The 18,869-nt window shown below is 55.7% G+C and overlaps 1 protein-coding gene across 2 annotated transcripts in view; it reads left to right on the top strand.

The window, feature by feature from the left end:
* Grm4 (glutamate metabotropic receptor 4) overlaps nt 1-18,061 on the top strand; it is a 72,241-nt gene extending 54,180 nt beyond the window's left edge. For both annotated transcript variants that reach the window (XM_035451649.1, XM_035451648.1), the window contains 5 exons: nt 7,152-7,352; nt 7,556-7,692; nt 10,644-11,579; nt 13,031-13,277; nt 18,012-18,061. In XM_035451649.1, the coding sequence (XP_035307540.1) occupies nt 7,152-7,352; nt 7,556-7,692; nt 10,644-11,579; nt 13,031-13,277; nt 18,012-18,061 (1,571 nt within the window). The remainder of the gene's footprint in view (nt 1-7,151; nt 7,353-7,555; nt 7,693-10,643; nt 11,580-13,030; nt 13,278-18,011) is intronic.
* The last annotated feature ends 808 nt before the right edge of the window (nt 18,062-18,869 follow it).

The following is an 18,869-nucleotide window of genomic DNA, read 5'->3' as shown; positions in this document are numbered from 1 at the left end:
AGCAGCCCTCATTCTCTGGGGCTCCCTGGGGTCTCAGAGGTCTCGGCAACACTGGAGTGTGCACAGACAGCTGGCATGCCATGACAGGGACAGGGCTGTGTGATACAGGGGAGGAAGGCACCCTTGTGCACTGGTTTCTCCCGACACAGCTATGGGAGCTTGTGGACCCGGCTGCACATTGTGCCGGTGTGACCTTGAGCAGGTCCTCATTTGTAACTGGCTTCCTGCCACCCTGCTCAGCCTCCTCACCCTGGGACAGGAATGGCCCTCCCTCACAGCCTCCCTGGGACCGTGGGAGCTGACTTGCTGTTGGCCTGCGGGCTGCCCACACTGACTGGAGGAGCCGTCTATGGCTGTCAGGCCCAGGAGGGCAAAGCCTGCCACCTGCCTCCTTCGAGCCCAGCCCCTCCCCTGGAGCTCACTGAGCAGGCTTGGGAATTAAAGTCATAAACAAAGCAGATGTGGCATCCGTCTTTTTGACAGCGCTGCCAGCCAGGTGATGGCTGAGCAGAGGAAGGCTCGGTTTATGAGGAGATAGGAAAAATTTACTGTTGGCTGCTCCCAGGGGCTGGAAGTCCGGAGAGGGAGGGCGGGATGGGATGGCAGGGGCTGTGTAGGGAGGTGCTAGTTACCCATTGTGCTGCAGCTAGCACAACAATACCACACACAGCTATCCCAACAGCTGCAGTTTAAACTGCATTCATTCATTTAGCATCAAGATCTGTCCTAGGGTTTTGCATTTCATCTTTAAGGTAACCCATTTTACAGATGAGGAATCTGAGGCAGAGCCAGGTTAAGGACTGACCTGCCTAAGGTCATACATGTAGTAGCTGACAGAGCTGGGATTTGGAGCCGGGGCTCTAGAGATGTCCCGCCTCAGCCTTCTTGTAGGATCTTTCTACCTCTTCTCCATAGAGGCAACAAGGAAGTCTTTCTTGTGGGAAAAATGAGGAAGGACCGTATTTGGGGAGCACCTACTGTGTGCCAGCCTTACACCCATTAGGAACTCCTAATTGTTCAAATTGTCAGGTGTTTGGTGGCCAGGGTATGCCCCAAGCCCTTTTCTTGGTTACTCAGCCAGGAAATCATTGGCTTTTATTTAGATGCTGGCCATGGGGCTGGGAGATGGCTCAGTCAGAAAATGACTTGTCTTGCGAGGGTAAGTAGCCGAGCTTACAAAGCCACAGTGGTTCATGCCTGGGATACCATTCTGGGGAGTGGGGCCAGGCAGACCCCTGAGCTCGGTGGCCAGTCAGCCACTAAATGAATCCAGACCAGTGAGAGACCCTATCTCAAAACAGAAACAAAAATGAACTCCCCATGTGGATGGCTTCTGAGGAAGTTGACCTCTGACCTACACAGAGAGGGGGGTGGAGCAAAGGGAGAGGGAGAGAGGCTGACTGGGTCCAGCCTGTGCTCATTCCACTGGAGCACAGTGGAGCTTGACAACTCCAGAGAGGAGAGAGCTGGTCCTGGGGGACATTGGAGGGAAGCTGGGGGTTCTGGGAGCCTCGACAGGTTGTGTGTTCAAGTGAGAAGGTCTCACTGACACTGCAGGTGACATGGGCAAACACCTTGGGGGGGAGAGAGAAGGGGGGAGAGAGAAGGGGGAGGGAGAGGGAGGGAGGGAGAGGGAGAGAGGGGGGAGAGGAGAGGGAGAGAGAGAGAGAGAGAGAGAGAGAGAGAGAGAGAGAGCACTGTGTGGGGAGCAAAGAGAGGCCATGCCAGGTAGAGGGCAGTGTGCAGAGGGCCTGAGACCCTCATGTCTGGAAGGAGACTTCTACAGAGCTGACGCTGAGCAAGAGGAGGGAAGGCTAGACCGGTGGAGAGGGGTAGCCTGGGTCACAGGGCACTTAGCAAAGGCAGCCGAGTGAAAGGATGGTAGCAGGGTCCACCAGTGTTCTAACTGTCCCTCTGCTGCCTGGGAAGGTGGCGGCTGGATGAACAGCAGAGATGTCAAGGAGGCTGTCTGTAACCCAGGTAGGAGGGACAGGGTCTGGGTCAAGGGCGTGGCCGCCGTGAGTTTTTCAGCGTGGCTGCAGAGCTTGCTGACAGATTTCAGGCGGAGGACAAGAAGCCAAGGACGGACCCCAAGCCTGCAGTGGATGTGTGCTCCTGGTCTGGGAGGGGCAGGGTGGAGGAGAGGTGGGTGTGGACATGCTGGAGCTTGGTCTAGGATCCCAGAAGGTGTCAGCACAGGCGGCTGCGAGCATCAGGAGTGAGCATGCTGGAAGGATGGAAGGGAGAGGAAAGTGAAGGGAACCCTGGGAGGAGGTGGCCTCACCCAGTACGGCTCTAGAGGAGGGTTCGACACCCACTGGGCTCAGCCAGCTTCCGCAGGCACCCCTGCAGTGTCCTGGAGGTCCCCAGGAAGACAGAGCCCACACACTTGGTTTCCTCTGCCATCCCTTTGTGTCCCCTCCCGGACTCCTGCCCTCTCCTGTTCACACACCATCCTGGGGTCCTCTATAAACTCCTGCTCCTGCCTGGGAGTACAGCAGCAGTTTCAGCACCTGGGAGGTTGAGGCAGGAGGGTCACCTGGTATTGGAGGCTAACTTGGGTTCGACAGTGAGACCCTCCCCCCAAAACAAACAAGAACCTCTAAGTAACCAAACAAAAATATAAACAGGAGTGGAGTCAGGTGTCAAAGCCTGGTTGACCGGGGAGGCCTGAAGGGGACACAGAAGTGAGTCTTGTTTGCACCTCCTTGTGGGATGGCTTAGCCCAGGGCGAGGTGACTCCAGTGTGTGTGTGTGTGTGTGTGTGTGTGTGTGTGTGTGTGTGTGTTTATGTGTTTATGTCAAAGTCTGTGTATGGGCATGTGTGTGTGTGTGTGTGTGTGCTTATATGAATGTCTGTGTACAGGTGTGTGTGTGTGTGTGTGTGTGTGTGTGTGTGTTTATATGAATGTCTGTGTACAGTGTGTGTGTGTGTGTGCTTATATGAATGTCTGTGTACAGGTGTGTGTGTGTGTGTGTGTGTGTGTGTGTTTATATGAATGTCTGTGTACAGGTGTGTGTGTGTGTGTGTGTGTGTGTGTGTGTGTGTGTGTGTGTGTGGTGTATGTGTGTGTGTACACAAACGTGGATCTGTGCCTATATGGGGCTGTCAAGGGAACTGGCTCAAACCTGAAGCTGTCTCCAGGAACGTCACTCAGGACGGTGCAGGATGGGGCATGTGGGGAGTGGAGAGGAGCTGTGGACTCTGATTATTTCAACCTTGAAAACTCATTCCGATTACAATTTACAACCTGGCGACAAAGGCTGCGGTCTCTGCAGTAAGTACCGCTCAGGGCTTTGAGAGAGAGAGCCCTCCCCAGTCCCCAGCTGCCTGTCACCCGTGGCTGAGCCAAATGCATCTGTGTCTCACGGTGCCCCGGGACACAATTAGGACATCTTCAAACTGTTGCTGCTGTCACTGTACCATGTGTCTGGAATTTATTTCCTCCTGTGGCTCTTCACACGTGTGCCTCACCTCCTCCCAGAGCTGCGAGGCTCCTGCTGGGCCTGGGGTTCCACTCATCTGGCATCTGCCAGAGAGGGGACACTGACCCCCCTCCCTTTTCTTTGCCACTTCCCTGCTCTAGACCTGCAGACAGGGATTCCCTAATGTTGTCTTAGGCCCGGCCACACACGGGGATAGTCTGAACCTGGGACAGAGTGAAAGAGCAGTACTGGGATCCCTGGAGCAAGATCACCACCCCATTGAAGGGCACTTTGGCCTGTCATTATTGCCTTCCGTGGGGTACAGGCCTGGAGCCCAAGGCTGGGAAGGAAAAGGAAGGGGAGAGGCAGAGATAGCAGAAGTCTCTCAGGGCCGGCCCACTCTTGGCAGGCCATCTTTGTGTGTGTCATCTGTAGCTGGGCTAGCATACTGAGCAGTCAGTGGCCAGCCCTGGGATATTGCTAGCTGTAGTCAGGAGAGCTGGGCAGGAGTCTGCACTCAGAGACCTCACACACCACTCTAGCGGAGACAGACTTCCCTGCCGAGCAGCTCCTGGAGGATGTCTGCTTTCCCCAGTGACCTCGGTGACCCCAGTGGAAGCACAGAGTGGCCCCAGAGCCAGTGCTCCATCAGGGTTCTGTGAAAAGGTTCCACGGGGGACCCAGGGACTGAGGTGGCCAGGGGTGTGGCTCCAGAGGGACCTCTGGGCGTCTGAGTCACATTTTCGGCTGCTGCAGCCTCCTGCTCGTCCTGTATCACTCAGGACGGTGCAGGATGGGGCATGTGGGGAGTGGAGAGGAGCTGCAGCCTCCTGCTCGTCCTGTATCCTTGCCTGACGAGTGACTCCTTGTTAGCTGTGCTGTGAGTAGCGGTGCCGTGGGAACTGTGAGGGCTTCAGGGCCCGGGTGGGGAGGGACCAGGAGGGGTCCTGGCTGGGATATGGTGCTGAGTTTTAGGAGAGGCTTTGGGGAACTGAGCTCCGCCTCAGCCCCGCCCTCCACCTTGTTCTTTTCTTGCCTCTCAGCACCCCATCCTGGAGGTTCTGACAAGAAGACAGGATGGGCAAACTGAAGGATTTGCCTTCTGCTGCTCCAGCTGTTTGTGTCTTGACCTGGAACTGACGGTGCTGTTAGCAAATTAGACAGTGAGGCTCAGAGGAGGCACAGGGACGTGTGTGTGTGTGTGCGCGCGTAAGGCAGGAGAGAGGTATAGGCTAGCTCCGGAGATCGGGGCACTCACCTGCCACCCAGAGGTCCTACCCCGCCTGAGTGCCTGGAGCACACCTCTCCTGGCCTGTTTTCTTATTTGTGACAAGAGGGTCGAGGCAGGTAACCAACCGTCTCTCCTCCACCCCTGTCCAGGATACCTACCCTGGTTGAGCCAAGGATAACCCTGGCCCCCAGGGCTAAGTGACCATGCCAGCTATTAGTGACAGGTGCCACAGTCTATCAGCCCCACCTCCCAGATCCAGGTGACTGTGAGTGCCTGGAGTGTGAGGGGATTGGATAGTGGGGTACACACAGAGGTGGGCACTGAGCTCTCCCTACCCCAGGTCTGCTCTGAGATGTCCTCGGCAGGGGAGTGGACATGTTACCCTCCAGAGTTTCCAGGGAGTGGGGGCTGAGTGATAACCCAGTCCACGGGGCCTCCGTACATGCTCTTCCTGTCCGTGGGCAGGATCTGGGAGTATGGCTGAGACCAGCCAGTGCCCTTGTTCTGCTTGTGGCTTGTCAGTGTGCAGGGCTGTGGCTTGCAAGTACCCTGGGCTTCCTGAGGGTCCGGCCCACTTTCTCCCTCCCTCTACCAGCACCTCTGAGGCCCTGGACCCTCTTTTTGTCATTCTTGCCCACTTCCTTCCCGTGCCCAGCACAGGGGATAGGCCTGGGGTTAGGATGCCCGCATCTAGCGCCTGCTAGGACCCCGCCTGTTGTCCGGCATTTCTGTGCCAATGCCGTAGCCTCTCTGTCTCTGCAAAGGGACTTCTCACTCACGGCATCGAGGCAGAGATTCACTGATGTCTGAGTGGAAACGGGGCTGATTCCTCAAGGTTGACCTCTGACCTCCACATGGGGGCTGTGGCCCAGGAGCTCACACACAATGAATAGCAAATGTAATTCAAAAAACTTTCCAAAGGAAGTAAGGGGGCTGGAGGGATGGCTCAGGGGTCAAGAGCATTGATGGCTTTTCCATAGGACCCAGGTTAAATTCCCAGCAACACATGGCAGCTCACAGCCGTGAACAAACCGCAGCTCCAGGGAACCCCGTGCCCTTTGCTGACCTTCATTCGCTTGTACATGGTGCACACACATGCGTGCAGACAAAATGCTCGTACACATAAAATAAATCTTAAAAACTACTAAAGAAGTCAACAAACTGATCGGCAAAGTCCAGCACATACAGGCTCGGCACAGTGTGGTTTTTAAAGTCGTCACTATCATATGTTGGCCAGGCCAGGAGCCGCCGCCTCTAGGAAGACTTCCTGGATGTTGCAGCCCAGGGGGTCTCTGCTGCCACTTCAGAAGCCCCTGTCCTGGCCACTCTTATCCAGTTGACACTGTCAGGCCACCAGCCTGTGCCTCGCCTCCTCACAGTCTCACCGCCTGCCAGAGCAGACCCAGACCTCTGGAAGCTCGGGACTTACACAGGGCTGCTGAGTCTGGGTGGTGTCCAGGGGAGTGCTGTAGGAAACCTTCCCCGTATTTGTAAACATCTCTGCCTCCTCCTAAGGCGCCAGTCACAACCAGAGTTTGAGTCTACCACAGTTCACCTGGGAAACTGATGAGTTTATTAGGCTTGTTTGTAGAGTGTGGGGGAGGAGGGTCCCAGGCAGGAGTGTGGGTGACCTTACCGTAGCCACACTGCAAGGTCTGCCACTCATGTCCCCCAGCAAGGCCACATGTAATTAGGGAAGAATCGCATCCCAGTGGCTGGGAGGAGCGGCTAGAAACTCACAGGAGGACACAGTGACGCTTGCATCCCTTCTTTCTGCGAAGGTATCATCTGTGAGGGGCTGTTGGTGCAGGCACTGATTGTCCGATGAAGATGGCAGCTGCTTTCTGGGAGGATGGTACCCTACAGTGGGGGCGGGTACATGGAGGAGGTCGGGGGCACTTCAGTCAGTAGTGAGAAGGCTGTGAGGTGGGGTCACTCACCCAGCTGCCAGGAAGGCCGTGACTGAAGTGGGGAGGCAAGGGCAGGGCTGATGACAACTTGTGGTGTCAAGTGACTGGAAGCCATTGAGGGCATCAGGAAGCCAGATTTAGCCTCTCTGGGGCCTCCTTTTATCTGTTTCTTAGGAAGAGGTTGTCACGCTCTGGAGTGACAGCCCACGGTGAGCTGCATTTGGGATACCCCAGCCCTTGGGAGAGAGACAGCTCCGTCCTGGCTGTTCCCAAGCCTGTGTGGGCAACTGTTTGCTTGGTGACCCCAGGTCAGCTGAGAGAGGGCTCTCAGATGCTAGAGCCCTAAGGATGTTACCAGGTCACTGCCTACTGATGGTGGCAGGATCAAGGGGCTTGTCCTGGTTGTTCTGGGGCCTAGTGGGGTAGCGTGTAGGGCTGTGGACTCACCCTTTGGAGCCCCCACCCCATGTTCACATGGTGATGGAGCAGCCATAGGGTTTCAAATCAGGACACCTGGGTATGCTCAGGCTCCCACTGCTGAGCTCAGAGGGCCTCACGGTGCCTGGCATGGTGTTCCCTCACAGACCGAGAGCGCATCGGGCAGGACTCGGCCTATGAGCAGGAGGGGAAGGTGCAATTTGTGATTGACGCTGTGTACGCCATGGGCCACGCACTGCACGCCATGCACCGTGACCTGTGTCCTGGCCGTGTAGGACTCTGCCCTCGAATGGACCCTGTGGATGGTACCCAGCTGCTTAAGTACATCCGAAACGTCAACTTCTCAGGTGGGCACAGAGCAGGATGCCCCACGACTCTGGGGTGGCCTGGGCCATGAGCAGCAGGGTATAGAGGTCTGAGCTCACGGGGCCGGGAATGGTGGTCTCTTTAGAGTTCTGTGCAGGGGTCTTCCCAGAGACACCTATGCCTTGAGTCCCTAAGCCTCCCTGTGCCCGGCCTGGTAAGGGCTCAGCAAAGTCTTTCCATGCAGGCATCGCCGGGAACCCTGTAACCTTCAATGAGAACGGAGACGCACCAGGACGTTATGACATCTACCAGTACCAGCTGCGCAACGGCTCGGCTGAGTACAAAGTCATCGGCTCCTGGACTGACCACCTGCACCTCAGAGTAAGCATGAGGACAGGGAGGGAACATGGGGAAACAGAGTGCACAGGCCTGGCTGGGCCAGCGGTCGCTGGCTGACACCAAGCTATCTGAGAGTGAGTCCCTGGCTGCTCGTACCTTATTTTAACTAAGAGATGCCCTGGCTTTCCTTCTTGCCCTTGGAGCGATACCCCCAGCCATGAAACAGTTTTGTTTTGCTTTGGGTTTTACTGTTGAGAGGAAGCACCCATAGTGAATTGTCTGGGGCTTGGTCTCTGCACTGCAGGGATGGAGGGGAGAGGCCTGTGCCCAGTGGGCAAAGCAGGACCTTGCAGTCTTCTAGGCAAGGAGCCCTTGCAGCCTGCCCAGCATGGATCCCTTTATTCCACGTTTGAGAGCCTTCTCACCTGGAGCAAGTCTCAGGGTGCTATCTACCCCTAGGGAGGGATTCTCCTGAGGCCACATAGCTTGGGGGGACAGAACAAGGTTCCCCAGTGCTGGGTAGAGAGAAGGTGGATTAGGGTGTGCTATGCACAGAGGACAGATGGAGCCAGGCCTGTTCACAGTGGCAGTCCGGCAGGAGTGCGTGCTTGTGCGCGTGCACACCTCTCTATACCGCAGTTCTAACCGTGTGATCTTCCCGAGAGGCTGGCAGTTCTGTGAGGCAGACATTGTCCTGTCCCTCTTTCACAACTGGGCCTGAAGGCTGGAGGTGTGTGTGTGTGTGTGTGTGTGTGTATAGTTCTGAAGGCTGGAGGTGTGTGTGTGTGTGTATAGTCCTGAAGGCTGGAGGTGTGTGTGTGTGTATAGTTCTGAAGGCTGGAGGTGTGTGTGTGTGTGTGTGTGTGTGTGTGTGTGTGTGTGTAGTTCTGAAGGCTAGTGTGTGTGTGTGTGTGTGTGTGTCTGAAGGCTGGAGTGTGTGTGTGTGTAGTGCTGTGTGTGTGTGTGTGTGTGTAGTTCTGCTGTGTGTGTGTGTGTGTAGTGAAGGCTGTGTGTGTGTGTGTGTAGTTGGAGTGTTTCTGAAGGCTGTGTGTGTGTGTGTGTGTGTGTGTGTGTGTGTGTGTGTATAGTTCTGAAGGCTGGAGGTGTGTGTGTGTGTGTGTATAGTCCTGAAGGCTGGAGGTGTGTGTGTATAGTTCTGAAGGCTGGAGGTGTGTGTGTGTGTGTGTGTGTATATAGTTCTGAAGGCTGGAGGTGTGTGTGTGTATAGTTCTGAAGGCTGGAGGTGTGTGTGTGTATAGTTCTGAAGGTCTCCTCTTCCCTCCCTGCCAGTCTGTCTGTCCAGCCTCCTGATGTCTGTTCTGCCCCGATCTCAGGAAGGGACTGAGTCTCAGGGTGAGATAAAGGGAGGGCAGGGTTTTCCAGTTCTCTCTCTGGGTGACTAGGAGCCATAGCAGGCAAGCTTGCTGGAGCTGAGGGAGAGGAAGGGCTACCAGGCGATCTAAGGGTCTCTCTGCAGGTGACGGAAGCTCTCTTAGTGAGGTATCACAGTGTCCCCTGTGGGTGGCAAGGTGCGAAGCCGTCTAGCCACAGCGCCCACCCTGGGGCTGGACCATCTTCATGGGAACCAGGGTTTTCCAGAGCATCCACCATTGTTCCTTCCAGACCTCTACATAGCCACTGCTCCCTTTGGCTGCTAGAGTGATACATCCCATAATACACAGAACACAAGAAAATCTCTTCATGTGGGCTTTCTTTGCCCCTTGCCCTTGCTCATTCCCTTCTACTCAGCTCGGAAGCTCTCTGAACAGCCTGAACCAGCTGGGCACATTCCTTCAGGAGAGGGCGTTCAGTAAAGACACACACACACACACACACACACACACACACACACACACACACACACACACACACACACACACACACACACACACACACACACACACACACACACACACACACACACACACACACACACACACACACACACACACACACACACACACACACACACACACACACACACACACACACACACACACACACACACACACACACACACACACACACACACACACACCACACACACACACACACACACACACACACACACACTCTGTCCCATCTGGGCAGGCTTGCTGTTCTGAGAACAAAGTGACTGCCTGGCTGCTCTTAGAGTACTCCCTTTGACCAGGGCTCCCCAGGTTAATCAGGCTTCCTGGTCCAGCACCTGTTACTTCCTGGCCACCAGGTTACTTCCTCCAATGTCGTAAGGAATTGGTAGGGTGTAACAACACTCCTGGGTATGAAGCCACTCCTGTGGCTCACTTTGCTCCCAGCAAGTCCTGGAACTGAGCTCTCATTTGGAGTTGAATGTAAAGGAATGCTAGCCCTGGGCTCTCATTAAGTGGCTTCTGATTAAATCTTTGTTCCTTGCTTTCAGCTGAGCAGGACTTCGGAGTCTCTGGGTGGAAAGAAGCTCAGGGCAGAGCTGTGAGGCCTGGGAACCACCTGGGAGGGGCTTGTTCACACAGGTGGAAGTCTAGGCAGATTGAAATGGGCATTTCTTTTATTTTCTCTTAAGCACTTTTTTTCTTTTATTTGAATTAGAAACAAGATTGTTTTACAGGTCAATCCCAGTTCCCTCTCCCTCTCGCTCCCCTCCGAAATGGGCATTTCTAACTCACTCCTGGTGGCATGATTTCCAGGCCTTGGGGTTTGGAAGTTGGGACTCCTAGGGTCTTTGCCCTGTATTGGTGCTCAGTATGTCTCTAGGGTGTCACATGTTCTCTAGACTCAGTTTTTCCAGATGAGTGTTAAGTGTTTCAGTTCTTGCCGGGTTAGTGGTGTCTGGGTCTCGTGGGTAAGCTGTCGGATTCCAGCTGTCAGCCGGTCAGCTCTGGTGAAGTCCAGGAAGCTGGGCCTTTGGCCAGTAGGGTCTGATTCAGTTGTGCAGCCAGAGAGAAGATCTCGGGGGTAAGTCTGGGCGCTGCCAGCATGTCCTGAAGCCAGCTCTATGGTGCTGTCGTTGCCAGATAGAGCGGATGCAGTGGCCAGGGAGTGGCCAGCAGCTGCCACGCTCCATCTGCAGTCTGCCCTGCCAGCCGGGTGAGCGGAAGAAGACGGTGAAGGGCATGGCTTGCTGCTGGCACTGTGAGCCCTGCACAGGGTACCAGTACCAGGTGGACCGCTACACCTGCAAAACCTGCCCGTACGACATGCGGCCCACAGAGAACCGCACGAGCTGCCAGCCCATTCCCATCATCAAGCTGGAGTGGGGCTCGCCCTGGGCTGTGCTGCCCCTCTTCCTGGCCGTGGTGGGCATTGCCGCCACCCTGTTTGTGGTGGTCACTTTTGTGCGCTACAATGACACTCCTATCGTCAAGGCCTCGGGCCGGGAGCTGAGCTACGTGTTGCTGGCGGGCATCTTTCTGTGCTATGCCACTACCTTCCTCATGATTGCAGAGCCAGACCTGGGCACCTGCTCGCTCCGCCGTATCTTCCTGGGGCTCGGCATGAGCATCAGCTACGCGGCCCTGCTCACCAAGACCAACCGCATTTACCGCATCTTTGAACAGGGCAAGCGGTCAGTCAGTGCGCCACGCTTCATCAGCCCAGCCTCACAGCTGGCCATCACCTTTAGCCTCATCTCCCTCCAGCTGCTCGGCATCTGTGTGTGGTTTGTGGTGGACCCCTCCCACTCAGTGGTGGACTTCCAGGACCAACGGACACTTGACCCCCGCTTTGCCAGGGGTGTGCTCAAGTGTGACATCTCTGACCTGTCACTCATCTGCCTGCTGGGTTACAGCATGCTGCTCATGGTCACATGTACCGTGTATGCCATCAAGACTCGAGGTGTGCCTGAGACCTTCAACGAGGCCAAGCCCATCGGCTTCACCATGTACACCACCTGCATCGTCTGGCTGGCTTTCATCCCCATCTTCTTTGGCACCTCACAGTCGGCCGACAAGGTGGGTGGTGGGTGGTGGGGGTCAGGGGGGCTGAGTGGGAGGTGAGAGCAAAAGCCCAGAGCCCAGGCAGCCCCTGGAGACACTTTTTGTACCTCATTCTGTTTTCTCTCTCAGTTGCAAGCTTTTCCCCTCTGGGTTTCTCTTACTTTCTCTCTCTCTCTCTCTCTCTCTCTCTCTCTCTCTCTCTCTCTCTCTCTCCATTTTCCCTCTGAGGGCAGGTACAGGCAGAGGCCACACTCCTCTACGGCATGCCATTGTGGTGTGTGGCCCCATACCCGAGGAAGATGGTGGCTTGAGAAGTTGTTTTTGGCCTTGCCTGGGGTGTCATTCCTGGGAACTGGGGTGTCATCTCTGGGAATTCCTCCTGTGTGTCTTGGCAGGGACAGCATCAGGGTCTGCAGATACTCGGCCACAACATGGTGGTCAAGGCCCCTTCTGCTTCACCCCTCTCTATCAGGTTCCTGCCCTCCCACAGGCCAGACCTCTGCCTTCAGATGCTGGTACCCAGCCCCACCCTGCACCACCCCTGTTCTGCCATCCTGTATCCCTCTGCTCCAGGGCATTTCCCGTCTCCTCCATGCCAGCTTCTGGGGCCCAGCTGAGCTGAGAGGGGTAGCCAGGGCCTGGGTCACCTGTTCGAAAGGAGGAGATGGGAGAAGACCTGGGCGGGGCTGTAGCAATCACTGGGCTCTGTTTGGAGAGCTTCCGCCATTGAAGAATGGATTATCCGACACCCAGATTAATGGGCTTTCGTTTTGCTAAACATCTGTCACCGTTAGTGCTGGCGAGCGAGCGTGAAATGAGCTTTGACAGTGTTGCTGCCACAGCCATCTTCCGCTGGGTGTCGTGGGTCCCTGCTAGGGCCTGTTCCACATGGGTAGCACCTGGTAGCTAGTCACTGGATGAGGGGCTGCTGGGAGCCATTCCAAGGCACCAGTCACCCACAGCAGCCCTGGCAGGGGCTGCCCCTATGAAGGTCAGCTCTGGTCCCCAAGAGCTGTGCAGGAGACTTTTCTCCAGGTTGGATGTGGGGGGTGTTCCACGGGCTTCCATCACCCTACCACACACAGTGCTTCCCACACCCTGAGCACTGTTAACCCTGCCGTCGCCACAGCCCTGGGAGGTAGGTACTGTAGTTTTCAGGCCTGTGGTGTACATAAGAAAACTGAGGCACAAGGACTGACTGTCCAAGTTCACACACTAGTCCCAGGAATTCTGAAGTCCCAGCTACACTGACTTCCTCCTGGCAGAAGCTGTCAGGTGCAGAGTGGGCTGTCCCAGCTGTACCGATTCCTAGAAGAGCGCTGGCCAGGTCAGGGCCCTCTAGGATGAGAGTCGGTAGAGCTGAGTGGGGTAGATGGAGCTCCATGGAGCAGGACAGGGTCAGGGCCAGGTGGGTGGAGTCTCGGCAGAGTGGGGCAGAACTGACCCCCGCCTGCGGCCACCCACAGCTGTACATCCAGACGACCACACTGACGGTCTCCGTGAGTCTGAGTGCCTCTGTGTCCCTGGGAATGCTCTACATGCCCAAAGTCTACATCATCCTCTTCCACCCGGAGCAGAACGTGCCCAAGCGTAAGCGCAGCCTCAAAGCCGTGGTCACCGCGGCCACCATGACCAACAAGTTCACGCAGAAGGGCAACTTCAGGCCCAATGGGGAAGCCAAGTCCGAGCTATGTGAGAACCTGGAGGCCCCAGGTGAGTGTACAGCCTCTTCCCTTGCCTCCCAGGCCCCTCCCACCCCTTTCTTGCAGGGCAGCTGCAGGCCCCATCACTGGCGGCTCTCTGGTAACTGCTAGGAGACAGTAGGTTGCAGGTGAGCACGATTGTCCTGTCCAGCCCTTCCTGGGGGCTTTGGGGCAATTTCAGAGGCTCCCTGTAGATGGCCACATCCTTCTGTGCCAGCTGACCTGGTTCCTGCTGAGACCCCACCATGTCCCTGTTCTGGCATCATCTCTCAGGCCCAGTTCCTGGAGTAACCCAGGAGGGATCTTTGGCTTTGTCTCTAATGGGTCTGAAAGATGGGGACGGACATGGCCATCCTGGGACAGGGGGACTTTGGCTTATGTCCCCATGGGGCAGCATCTCCCCAGGGGCTTGTCAGAGGTCTCAACAGAGAGGGTCCTGAGCTGAAGGCAGCACACAGAGCCAGTTGGTGGCAGCAGGGACAAGCTCAACCTGGGTTTGATCCCTAGAGGAAGTTGAGGCTGGCCTCAACATGGTGTCTTTTCCCGTGCTATGGCTTCCCTTTCTCTGGGGTCCCCATTCTCTGTGTGGGGCAATATACCTGACTTCTGACGTGCCCCTCACCTTGTGTTAACAGACCCCTCCCCCCGCACACCGCATTTTACTTTCCTATTTTTGTTCCTCCTCTCACAAAACCGTGTAACCCCTGCCTTTTGATCCTGGTGCTTCCTTTAGGCACTGCCTTAAGATGGGAAGGGGCAGGGTACCCCCTCTGCTTCCATGTTCCCCTGACTGTCGAGGGTTCTCAATGCAGCCTGGGGGCTCCTTGCTCCTTCCTGTGGACATTTCCGGCCCATTCCCGCCCATTCCCGCCCTATCCTTCAAGGCCCCGTGAGCTTCGCACACAGTTCCACACACAAGTGGACAGGTGCTCACATGCACACATGCACATGCATTCACACACACACACACACACACACACACATGCATTCACACACACATTCACACACATGCATTCATACACACGCACATGCATTCACACACACATTCACACACACGCACATGCATTCACACACACATTCACACACAAGCACATGCATTCACACACACGCATTCACACACGCGCACATGCTGTCCATCAAGAGCAGGAGGTGTCACTATGACATTCATCAGTCAGAGGGAATCACAGGGTGAGGCTTCACAGAGCTCTGATGGCCCTGCTGGTGTCCCTTTGCCCTGCTCAGGCTGATCCCAAGGTCATAAAGGGAAAGATAGCAGATAGGAGGAGGCCAGGTCCCCAACCCTGCTCCTGCCCAGCACCTCCTGCAGCTAGGCCGGAGGTGGCAGCTCCTTTTGTCCCCTGTCTTTCTCAGTGACAGGGCCGCACAGTGATCAATTCTAGGGACAGCCCAGATGAGGGGGTGAGAGAGGGAGGAGTGGGGAGGTGTCACTTCCATGGAACAGGGACATTTTTCACGCTGTCAAGTTCAGGCCACATATCTTTAAACAAACAACAGAATAAATAATTTAGAACCCTGATTGCGGCAGATTGGCGCAGAATCACGGGGCGACAAGTGGTGGCTGTTAGCCTTGTGCCTTGAGCTGTCTTGCAAATTGCTATATGATTGGCTGGTGACTGAGAACCCTGTGGGGGGGGGGAGGCTGCCACACCTACATGCCCTCCCTCACGAAGCTGGGACTTCTGCAGTGCCAAGTGCCCACCCTGGCATGGTTGCCAGAGCGCCTTCCTGTCCAGAATCTTAGAGCTGAGGGTTTCACCTGCCCCTGGCCCGAGTGCCAGCTGCTATGGTTGTTGTCACCTGGTTTGCAGGTGGAGAACCACTGTTCCCGCTTGAGGAGGGTTAGTTTGTCAGCAGCATATATGGCAGTTGCTGAAGAGGCCCAGAGGGTGGCCCAGGTCCCCTCCTGGCTCGCTGATTCTCGCTGTGTGCCTTCCTGCTAGCAAACTCTACCATTTCCATTTTCCAGATGGTGAGACAGGCTTTAGCAAAGGGTGGGGAGCCCCCTGGTTTTCAGCTGAGGGCTGAGACCCTCATTCTGCAAGCTCTGGGGGCCAGTGATTCAGGTAGCTTCGAAGAAACAGACAGTGCTGGCTAGTGGGACTGAGATGTCCCTTGCCATGCGCTTTTTTTCTTGTCCCCTTATATCTCCTGATGCAGCAGGGCCTGAGGTGTGCATTCCCCTGTAGGGGTTAGCTCCCACCACGGCTGAGGTTTCTTTCTGTCTCCAGGCCTGAGCCACTGGAGGGTCTTGCAGCTGGCAAGCAGTCTTCATCAGTTTGCACAGGCGATGATGGGGTGTGTTCATGGCAGCCGGGATTGCTAGAGGAACCATCCAGTGTGGCTCTCCAGGAGCCATGGGTTTCAGGTGGAAGCAGTGAAAGTTTTGACAGTCCTTAGGGAAAAGAATTCTGGGCACCTTGAAAGGGCCACGTTGCTTGCTTATTTCTAACTATAGGGTAGAGTAACAGGCTCAGCAGGAAAAGGAGGGAGCCCCCTGAGGTTACCTAGGAAGGAGGGGCTCCCTCTGCCAGAATGAACTCTACAGGAATCTCATCCAGCACAGTCAGTCACATTCTGCACCCCGGCCCCTTTGCCCGTGTTTGCCTGGTCCATTTGAGGTCCAGGATGCTTCCCAGTCTGTTCCATCCCACAGTCCTCTTGGCTATCCAGCCCCCTTGAGAGATTCAGGGATACTTTGTTGCTCTTATCTTTCCCTGGATGTTAGGGCACGTTCCCTTTCATTGCACCGGCTTCTGCTTGATACTCCTTCAGACAGGGTCACTTGTCCCACCGTCACCCCTGGCCAGAAGAAAGTTATTTCTTTAGCTGAACTGAACTCTGGTCTTGGTACCTCCTGAGGTCCCAGAAGAAAAACCAAGAGGCTCCAATCAGGCAGATGCTTTTCTCCCTCTGACGTCAAAGAAGGTGATAGGTGGGCAGGAGCCAGGCATGGGCCCAGGTTCCTTCCATCTTGTTGCTCTTTTGGTTCCCCAAGGATTGGGGCTGGCTCTCTCCAGTGTCTGTTTTGCTCATGAAACAGAGAAGGGAGGGCAGAAGTGGAAACAGCCGTTTTACTCCAACTGTGGTGGTGGGTGCACATTATCTGCCCTCGTTTGCCTTTCTGTTGCTGTGGTAAACACCATGACCAAAAGCAACTTGGGACTGTTAGGGGGAAGTGTTTATTTCATCCTGAAGGTTATAGTCCATCACTGAGCTAAATCAGGAACACAAGGCAGGAGCTTGAAGCAGAAACCACAGAGGAAAGCTACTTACTGCCTTGTTCTCTGGCTCATGCTTTGCTAGCCTTTTAATTCGGCGCAGAGCCACCTGCCCGAAGACGGTGTAGCCTACAGTGGGCTGGCCCTTCCACCACAATCATTAAGACAATTCCTCACAGACATGGCCACAGGCCAGTCTGATCTGGCTGATTCACCCCACTGGGGCTCCTTCAAATGACTGTAGGATGTGCCAAGTTGATAACTGACCCTAACTAGGACACCATCCCTCCCTTGGATTTAATTAACAAGATTTACTATGGAGCCTGCTCAGCTGCAAGAGAGGCCAGGCAGCCATGTGTCCAGTGTAACAGGGATTCGAGAGACAGCTGGTGGACTGCTATCTGCCCTGCCCAACTCCTTTTCTGGGTCACATGCCCCTGGCCCATCCCCATGGGTGTGCCTCCTTCTCAGAGCTGCAAAAGTCCCAAGGGGAACAGGGCAGCTCCAAGATGAGGAGAGCACTTTTTTCATCCAGCCCCTCCCCACCCCACCCCAGGTACCCTGTCACTGTCGCTGACAGAGACCCCCCCAAACCTCTCAAGGCAGGACAAACCAAGGGTGTGGCCAGCCTCCTCACACCTCTGGTCTTGGCTCACTGACAAAGGAGACAACCCTCCTTGGTCTTCTGGACTACCAGAAGGTCTGTACTCTGCTGGGGTAGGGGAGACTCACAGCCTCTGAGACCTGATGCCATCATCACCCAGGGGAGGGTCCTTGAGGGTGCTGAGCCACACCAGTCTCAGCTGGGCTGGAGGACATACATGAAGACCAGAGTGACCAAGGCAGAGAATGCTAGTCTGAGGCTCCAGACTGAGGGGACAGGCCACCAGGGATGGACAGGATGGATGCTCCAATGTCTCCGGGATCAGGGACTTGTGTCTTGCTTGGGCAGAGGGCATTGGGAGCCTCTGCATGTCTCAGCGGCTTGCCAAGCAAGGCCTCTGTCTGGCTGCCATTGCTTCATCTCAGTCCTATTGTAACCCCCAGGCCACCATTCAACACACCGAGTGTTTGCTCTTCCAAAATGTCCGGGACTGAACCTCTGAAAGATTTCCCTTGGACACTATTTTAAGATTCTAGAATGACATCATACATCCCAGGAACTATTTTAAGTCGTGATAGAGTTAGGAGTTGACCAGAGTTCTATAGTGGGGAGGTACTTAGCGGTGGGGGGCTCAAAGATGGGGTCACACCTGAGTGACATTGTGAGGAGGAGGCAAGCTCCAGGGAATGGCTCACCCAAGCAAAGCTGTGGCGGTGGGAATCCTGTGTGGCACCTGGGGTTGGGGATGGCGAGAGAGGCAGCTTTGGGACAGGTGTGTCAACTACCCAGTTGGAGTCCCCTGGGCTGGGACCCTGATGGAGTTCTGTATGGGGCATGCCTCTGGGGAAGGAGGCCTTGAAAGAGGAAACGCTGACTCCTGGCTCTCCGGCTCTCTCTCCAGCACTGACAACCAAGCAGACCTACGTCACCTACACCAACCATGCAATCTAGCTGGGCTGAGGAGCCAAGCAGGTCGAAGAGTCACAACCTCTGAGGATGGTGCATCGGGCCAGGGCCATTCCTGAGGGCCCTGCTGATGTCCTGCCTGCCCCATGGGCATCCACAAACGTGGCTTGGTGCTGAGGACAGTAGGGCCTCCGGCAGCCACTGCTGGGCAAGTGGTGGTGGGCAACCGGAGGAGGCTGAGTGGCTGGGGCAGCTCCAGATTGCGCCACACAGGCTTCCTTCCTGGACCCATGTCGTGCTCAGCCCCAGAGCACAGGGGCTTGGCCTCAAGATCCCAGCGCTGGCCTTTTCTCCCTCCTTCTGCCTCCGTCTGTCCTGTTGGTGACCGGGTTGGTCCTTACCTGTCTTTGCGTTTCTCTTCTGTCTTTTGTTCTGCATGTGTTGTCTGTTTGGGCTCTCTGCTTCTGTAGTTTCCTTTCTGCCCCTGCCCTTCCTCTGCCATCTGCTCTGTCCCGTGCTTCTGCTTCCCTGAGTTGCCCCCCTCCCTGTCCCATTTCTCATGCATTTTTCTTTTCTGTCCCATCGACTCCATCTTCTTCCCAGCCTTAGTCTCCTCAACCCCATCCAACTCTTACATGTTGCAAAAGAGGAAAAAAAGGGGGGTGTCAAAACACAAAAAAGCCCAAACGAAAACTAATATTGAGTGTGTTGCAAAGTGCAGCGTCCTCCTGGTGGCCTCTGTGTGTCCCTGTGGCCTGCAGCCTGCTCGTCCACCCTACCTGTCTGCTGTGTGCCCCGCCCGCCTGCCCGCCTTGCCCTTCCTGCCAACGACACGGAGTTCAGTGCCTGGGTG

This window comes from Cricetulus griseus (assembly GCF_003668045.3).
Source record: "Cricetulus griseus strain 17A/GY chromosome 1 unlocalized genomic scaffold, alternate assembly CriGri-PICRH-1.0 chr1_0, whole genome shotgun sequence".
Lineage (NCBI taxonomy): Eukaryota > Metazoa > Chordata > Mammalia > Rodentia > Cricetidae > Cricetulus > Cricetulus griseus.
Note: the sequence above shows the minus strand (reverse complement) of the source record. Positions and strands in the feature narration are given on the sequence as shown.